Source organism: Otolemur garnettii, unplaced genomic scaffold, assembly GCF_000181295.1.
Source record: "Otolemur garnettii isolate 467f Iridium unplaced genomic scaffold, OtoGar3 scaffold00027, whole genome shotgun sequence".
Classification (NCBI taxonomy): domain Eukaryota; kingdom Metazoa; phylum Chordata; class Mammalia; order Primates; family Galagidae; genus Otolemur; species Otolemur garnettii.
In genome coordinates, this window is record NW_003852422.1 from 2,496,736 (window position 1) to 2,505,214 (window position 8,479).

At 43.0% G+C, this 8,479-nt stretch overlaps 1 protein-coding gene across 1 annotated transcript in view; it reads right to left on the reverse strand.

Annotated features, from left to right (window-relative positions):
- Nucleotides 1-8,479, reverse strand: part of ZNF236 (zinc finger protein 236) — a 110,797-nt gene that overhangs the window by 10,991 nt on the left and 91,327 nt on the right. Inside the window, exon 26 of the mRNA XM_023512359.1 lies at nt 7,265-7,452. Within this exon, the coding sequence (XP_023368127.1) occupies nt 7,265-7,452 (188 nt within the window). The remainder of the gene's footprint in view (nt 1-7,264; nt 7,453-8,479) is intronic.

The window sequence follows — 8,479 nt, forward strand, 5'->3', positions numbered from 1 at the left end:
GAGTGAGAGAGAACGGACAGCAGGATGGATAGAGCACAGCACAGTTACTGCAGCATCAGGAGGTGGGGCACAGTGGACACAACTAGGAGAGGAGCTGCAATGTTTCTGACAGATGACACATCCTTGAGGCGACTGACATCCCAGTTACCCCAACTAGATCGATACACCTCGTAGGCCTAAACCAAAACATCACATGTACCCCGCAAATAACAAAACTATTATATACCCATAATATTAAAAATGAAAAATTTAAGAAAAAAGAAATATTAAAAATATGTGAATGTCTGGTATGTATCTTGATAAGTTTCTGTGTGTATATAAAACAAGTTTGTTTAAAACCACACAGTTTTGCCTGCTCTATAAAACTACGTAAGTCTGTGACACTGCAGTACAGGCTCATTACAGAGTGGCTCTGAGTGACATAGACAGTGCTCAGACGGGAGGGCCCAGGAGTAGAGAGGAGGACATCCCACAGGGGCTGAACTGACACACAGCACTAGGCATGTGCCCTCAACTGCCAAGGTCACTGCTGACTCGGGACACATTTACACAGCTAAGTGAGCAGCTGGTCACAGAGGCCTGCAGTGGAAGGTGAGGGATGCTTCTCATGTCACAGGTGAACTACAGGAGCGGAGCCTCCAGCTGGGAAGATGAGAATTGGGGAGGGTTAGGCAGAGGAGAAACAAGACTGAGCTGACATTTTATTTTTATTTTTTTTTAATTTTGATTTCAATTGGTTTTCAATCTTCTTAGTTTGAAGTTTTATTTTATTTTATTTTTTTCTTTCTATTTATTTTTATTGAGACAGAGTCTCACTTTGTGGCCCTCGGTAGAGTACCGTGACATCACAGCTCACAGCAACCTCCAAATCTTGGGCTTAAGTGATTCTCTTGCCTCAGCCTCAGAATGCCCAGCTTTTTTGTTTTTTTTTTCTTTTCTTTGGTAGAGACAGGGGTCTCACTCTGGCTCATGCTGGTCTTGAACCTCTGAGTTCAGGGCAATCCACCTGCCTCAGCCTCCCAGGGTGCTAGGATTACAAGCCTGAGCCACCACATCTGGCTGAAGCTGACATTTAAAATAAGCTTCATCTATCAGAGGACTCCAGGGCTATTTCTTACAGGGAAGAAACTACCTGAGCAGGGAGCAAAATCAAGCCAAAAAACCTACAAAGTCTTCACTGGAGAGTGTCGGAAAAGAGAGCTCCAAATGGGCTTAGATTCTTTACTTCCCATATGCATTTTTTTTTTTTTTTGAGACAGAGTCTCACTATGTCAACCCCATGTAGAGAACTGTGATGTCATAGCTCACAGCAACCTCAGACTCCAGGGCTTAAGCAATCCCCTTGCCTCAGCCTCCCAAGCAGCTGAGACTACAGGCACCGGCCATAATGTCCGGCTATTTTTAGAGACAAAGTCAAGCTCTGGCTCATGCTGGTCTCAAACTGCTGAGCTCAGGCAATCCACCCGCCTCGGCTTCCCAGAGTGCTGGCATTACAAGCTCGAGCCACCAAGCCCGGAACATCTGTATCTTTTCTAAATAGTGAACACAGGTATCTCCATCTATCAGCCCTGTTTTTTTTTTTTTAATAAACATAGACTAAATAAGAAAAATCCCTGACAGCAAAAATAAACAAATGAGACTTAAACTAAAAAGCTTCCCTATAGCTAAGGAGATAACAATCAAAGCAAACAGACAACCTACACAATGGGAAAAGACATTTGCATATTTTAAATGGACAAAAACTTGATAATTAGGGTCTATAAATTAATCGACATTAAAAAAGCCAACAATCTGGCGGTGCCTGTGGCTCAAGGAGTAGGGCACTGGCCCCATATACTGGGGGTGGTGGGTTCAAACCTGGCCCCTCCCCAAACAAACAAAAGCCAACAATCCCTTATAGCAATGGGCAAGAGAGATGAATAGAACCTTCTCTAAAGACAACAGAGAAATAGCTAATAAACATATGAAAAACTCATTGTTCCTAATTATTAGAGAAATGCAAATCAAAACTACCCTGAGATACCATCTAACCCCAGTGAGAATGGCCCACATCACAAAATCTCAAAACTACAGATGCTGGTGTGAATGTGGAGAGGAGGGAACACGTTTACACTGCTGGTGGGACTGCAAACTAATAGAACCTTTTTGGAAGGAAGTATGGAGAATCCTCAAAGAACTCAAACTAGACCTCCCATTTGATCCTGCAATATTACTGGGCATCTACCCAGAAGGAAAAAAATCCTTTTACCATAAGGACACTTGTACTAGACTGTTTATTGCAGCTCAATTTACAATCACCAAAATGTGGAAGCAGCCTAAATGCCCACCAACCCAGGAATGGATTAACAAGATTATACCACGAAATACTATTCAGACATTAAAAAAGATGGAGACTTTACAGCCTTTGTATTAATCTGGATGGAAGTGGAACACATTATTCTTAGTAAAGCATCACAAGAATGGAGAAGCATGAATCCTATGTACTCAACTCTGATATGAGGACAATTAATGATCTAGTACAGTGGGGGGTGGGGGACTGGGAGAGGGAAGAGAGGGAAGGAGGGGGGTGGGGGTCAAGGTGTATGGCACACCTTTTGGGGGCAGGACACAATCATACAAGGGTCTTTCTTTATCTAACAAATGCAATCAATGTAACCTGGTTCTTTGTACCCTTAATGAATCCCCAACAATAAAAAGAAAAAAAGAAAAGAAAAATCCTTATCTATCTTAATAAAGCTTCGTGTTCCCCATCCCCCTTATGTAGGGAAGTTCACTAAATATTGCTACTTTCAAATGCCAGTTATTGCTCTATTTCTGTTATGTGACTGTTGTGGCTGCTGCCGCCACCTCCCCACAGATTATCCAATCTGAAAAATGGTATCAAACTGGGCTTATTAATTCACCTTTCTGTATTTTATTAATCAAAGACAAAAAAGAAAACAGTGGCCAGAAATCCTGACTTGCATAAAACCCACTGTTGAAAAAATAAAAAAACCCCACTGTTGACTCAACAAATGCAAATATTCTCAACCAGAACCTAAGACATTGAAGATTCTTAGCTTATGCAGGTATATCAAGGGAAAATCTATACTCTTTTTGTTTTGAAATGACAAAATTATAGAAATACAGACCCAAGTGGCATGGGCCGAGGAGGGTGGACACAGCTAACTGCGGGGACAGGACACGGTGCGCGTGGACAGCACTGGGGGCAGCACTGCTCGTGGCACAGCACCACAACTTTGCAAGACGCTACAGGGTGGGGGGTCTCCCTGCATTATTTCTTACAACTGCCTGTAAGTCTATAATTATCTCAAAATAAAACCTTTAATTAAGCATTCTTAATGCAAATGCACTGACTCAGAAATCAAGTGTCCAATAAAATCTGCACTTGACACTGACCCACGCCTGCAGAAACAGGACTCGAGTCCACCGACGTGGTGCTCTGCAAGCCCTGTACTTTGGTTTTCATCACAATCTGTGGCCTAGTCCTTTGTCACATTTCATTCATATTGATGTAGAAACTAGAAGAATTTGCACTCCCCAGGTGCACAGGGCCATCTGTGGGAGCCTTGCAGGAGCAGGTCCAGGCAGGGAGGGGGCTGGGGACAGTGCAGGTTGCGGCTCCACCCCACACCCACTGAACCAACCCAGGGCTGCTGAGACCCCAACGTCTATCATCAGCCAAGCTAGGGGACAGATGGATGACATGCAACGTGACAGCTAGCAGACACTGCTCTGTCATTTCCAAACACCTACGAGTCGACCCAAAAATAAGACACTGTCTTATATTTATTTTTTCTCAAGAAGACACGCTGGCTCAGCGCCTATGGCTCAAGTGGCTAAGGCACCAGCCACAGACACCTAAGGTGGTGGGTTTGAATCCAGCCCAGGCCCGCCAAACAACAATGACGGCTGCAACCAAAAAATAGCCAGGCGTTGTGGCGGGTGCCTGTGGTCCCAGCTACTTGGGAGGCTGAGGCAGGAGACTCGCTTGAGCCCAGGAGTTGGAGGTTGCTGTGAGCTATGATGCCATAGCACTCTACCCAGGGGGACAGCTTAAGGCTCTGTCTCAAAAAAAGAAAACAAAGAAGAAGACACAGTAGGGCTTATTTTCAGGGGATGTCTTATTTTTATTAAATATAATACAACAATCTACATTTATTTAAATACAGTTAAGTCATCTTCTTCTGGAACCTGACTGGGGGAGCCGACCTTGTTGGTGGGGCTGGCGCTAGTGATGCGTGAATTCCTTTCCCCTAGCCATTTACATGTGCGTAATAGGATGCCTGCGACTCCAATTACCACATGCACACCCACTCACGTGCAAATGGCTCAGAGAAAGGAGCTATGGCAGATAAAAGGTATTCCAGTCTTCCTTACCGCTCCACGCCGAAATGCATGTCGTGGCTATGCAGATATACTAGGTCCTATTATCAAGGTAGGGCTTATATTTAACAAATGCTAGGGCTTATTTTTTGGGTAGGTCTTATTTTCGGGGAAACACGGTGCTACTCATGAGTGCTACACAAAAATATTCTTCTCAGCAGTTCATGACTTCACAGTATTATCATAATTAGTGAAAACATTGTGCCTCACTAAGAATGACAGAAGTACAGGTCAACCAAGGAAGCGAAAAAGGCACCTGATTAGAAAGGTCATGTAGCGCAGCCAGACAACTCCAGTTACCACACTTGAAGGAGCTTCATCACTTCAGAATCAGCCACTTTTCTCATTTGGAGTCTTTAATAAGACATGTTAATTTCCAGTTCACTACACAGTCAAATTTTGACTTTTCAATAAAATTCAAAAAAAATACATTTATATGTCTAAATACCAACTTGTAAATGTTTTACACCTGGCCAATTATCTGTAATAATAGAGGTTAAAAAATAATAAAATAATTCATGTAAAATGGAATTCTCTTCATTAGCAATTGCTTTTTATACTCAGAACAGGAACTGAACATCACTTCACTTCCTGGTGTGAACTTTTCTGCAGACATGTTTGTGTTGTAGCTCCTGACCAGAGGTCAGATTTAAGCGGCCAACCAGCAACATAGTGTCAGCAGCCTGCCCCTCCTCGCCCCTCAACAGTCCAAAGTTTGGAAAGAATAAATCATTTTAAATTTGCAATTAAAAATTAAGGTTTTATAACTCACTGATTTTTAAAATAATTTCCTCGTACAGTTACTTTTTATTTTGTTTCCTACCACTGCATTTTAACGTCTTTTCCAATAAAATTATATTTAAAAATAAATTAATTTTCTTTGAAGTAGAATTATCATTTCTTCTATAATTGAGCCATTTTCAAATTTTAAATTAAGATTAATTATGAACTTACAAAAACATATTTGTTCCCCACTTTGTGCTATCAGGGATGTAACTTTGCCCATTAAACATGAACTACCGAACAATACAAGTTAAGCAAACTTTGCTAAGACCACCTTTCTTTGTTTGAGAACCATTTTCTTTTATGGATCTTTCACGTTGTTTCCTTTTAGTTCCTTAGAGAGATTCTCTAAGATTTTTGTGTGCTGTATACAAAAGCCAAATACAGAATAATCCTGGACACTGAGTGTGCTCTGTGTGTGCAAGATAAAGGACGTGCCCTCACTTCTCTGCCCCTGACTACAAGCAGCCTTGGCCTGTGACATGGGACCTGAGGGCAGGAAATAATAAACACGGCCAGGCCACCCTAAAGCCGTCGTGCTTCTGCATCCAAAATCAAACACTCCAGCCATTTATGTCCTAGATGATGTCATAAGATGACATTACAGGACCCCCGTGTACATCATAAGACGGCTGCTTTGGTTCTAACTATAATTTTTAAATGCATGACTTATCTTTAATATTTAGAAGGTTACTAATGTTGTGACTGACAGGTATTGAGTAACACGTAAGAACACGGACATGTGCATTAACTATCTCAACCACGCTCAGGAAAGAGTGCTGCTAAGCAGCACACAGCATGCTTTGTTCCTGGTGCCAGACACGCCGGTCACAGAGAGAAGCCTGTTCCTAGCTAGGCGCCAGCCGGCCCGTGGGCAGCAAGACTAAGTAACCCTAGGAATGTGGCAGCTGTGCTGGGGGTGGGGGAGCCAGGAGAAAGCCCCACTTTCCAAGGGCCTGCGACTGGAGCTGCCTGCACTCTGCCCCACAGAGGAGACACTATGTTACAGAAGCTACCTGCCCTTAGAAGGTCTGATTTCTCCAGCACCGGGCTGTGACAGTCTTGCTTTAGATGTCAAAATCTTCACCATTTTTCTCACAGTGAGTTTGGACAGTGGACGGGACTGTCAGAGACAGGGTGCTGCTGGAGAGAGACGCAAAGCACGGAGAAGAGCTCGGCTCCTCAAGTCTGCAGCACACCCTGCTGTCCTTACTGCCGGGGACGACCCACAGACATCCTCCGAATCCACATCAACTAGGGACAGATTTTTATAGCCAACTACCACAACTCTGATACAAGCTTTATTATAAAGATTCATTTTAATTAGTCACAACTTATCACTATGATTTTTCTAACTGAACTCTAAAAAGGTTTTCAGCATGTCAGCTCAAGGCATCATATAAAAATATACATCCTGGAGCTTCCAGACAGCTGACATGAGGAGGCTCCTGGAGGGGCACAAGGAGTGTGCACACCCCCCCCTCATCTGTCCGCCTGTATCCTCTCTTAATATCCGTGAAACAAACCTCTGCACACGGCATATCTACTGGGAGGAATTCACCTAAGACCTGAGTGATTAAAGGCAAGAAACATCCCACCACATACGGACACCTTGAATATAACATAATCCTCTTAATAAAGCTTATTTTCAAAACTAAATATTGTACAGCCATTTGAAAAGTTTTGTAAGGCTAACATTATTGATGGGGGAAAAGTTTACGACATAGCAAAGGGGAAAAAAGTTCACGCTACATGACTTATACATGAACTTATTTCTGTGAGAATATTAAATGTGTGCATGTGTGTGTACATACACAAATGTATAGATACATATATAAAAAGGTTAAACATACTTCTGTTTGGGTAGTGGAATTAAAGGTTTGACTTTTTAAAAATTTATTGTTAATATTTTTCTGTATTGTCTGAATTTTCATTTTTCTCCTTTTTACATTTAACACACTACTTTTTTTATCAGGAAAAAAGTCACTTCAATTTTTTAAAAAATCAGAATATATACTTAGGAAAGAACAAATTAATAGAGTTTACGAAGACCGTTTTCCGAAAGGGTCTTTCAACTCCTGCCCCAGACACTTGCCTGAGAGGTGATGTTGAGCGTGACGGTGTCCAGGCTCCCAGACAGCATGCCCTGTGCATCGGCCAGCGTCAGCGTGACACTGGCATCGCCTCCCACACCCGACGAAGACATGACCAGGTTCTGAGTGGAGATGGCCGACGGAGACATCGGTGTTGACGAAGGGAGGCCTCCGCTTGTAGTGTTAAGTTCTACAAAAGAGACAAAATAAGCAGGTCAGTGGGAAGCCAGAGGCATCAAATTCTCGGGGCAAGGGAAGAATGGTCTCCACAAAGGAGTGAGTCTTGACATTGCCTGTGCTTGGGAAACTGCATCAAGGCAGTCACAGAGTCCTTCATCTGAATCTCACCATAAGGCTCTTTTAGTTTTTAAGTGTCTTTAGGCATGAGTACACTCTGCTTTTTAACAACAAAAAAGAGAAAACCAGTGAAAGAATGAAAATGAAAACATGACTCTACAGCCCTAGCCGCTGCTACCACTGCAGAATGAGAACCCAGACAAGAATTCCGGGATGTGGTCCCTACCCTGGACAAAGAGACAGCTGGAGAAAGAAACCAAACACGGTCCGCAGGGCAATGGCATATTCTCGATGGCAGTGGGTGGCACTGGCATCTTAGCTCACTTTCTCACTCCCATCGCCTTTCCTTGACCACTTACGTGGAAAGGCAAAATCAAATCAAAGCAAAATAAAATCCTCATGAAATCCTTTAAATCATAATTTATCTAGCAATACATCTTACTGTTTTTTCGGAAAAAAACAACGAAACTTTTAAATATTTCCTTTTCCCCTGGTAGCTAATAATAAGAGAAAGGAAGACATCCAGGACAGAATCTGGCAAAGAAAAGCCTTTTCTTGTATGAACAGACTCTCACATGCCCTACTGGCCAATGAGATGGACTTAGAAGGGGACTGCCAACGCCTTGCAGGAGGCACCAACAAAAGCCACTTCTAAAGCCTTTATAAATGTAATCAACAGCACGCATGCACACACAGGCATACACACTTTGTTCTCACTATCTATCTACTTGTTCATCTAATATACACAATGGCTGTCTGGAAAGTCTCTAGCCATGTGTGTCCACTTTTCAGGCTGCTTGGTTAGACACCTTCCAGATAGCCTTCCAGACAGCCCTCGAGTGCCGTCCACGTGCCTCAGCCTGGTCAGCTGCCTTCCAGACAGCCCTCGAGTGCTGTCCACGTGCCTCAGCCTGGTCAGC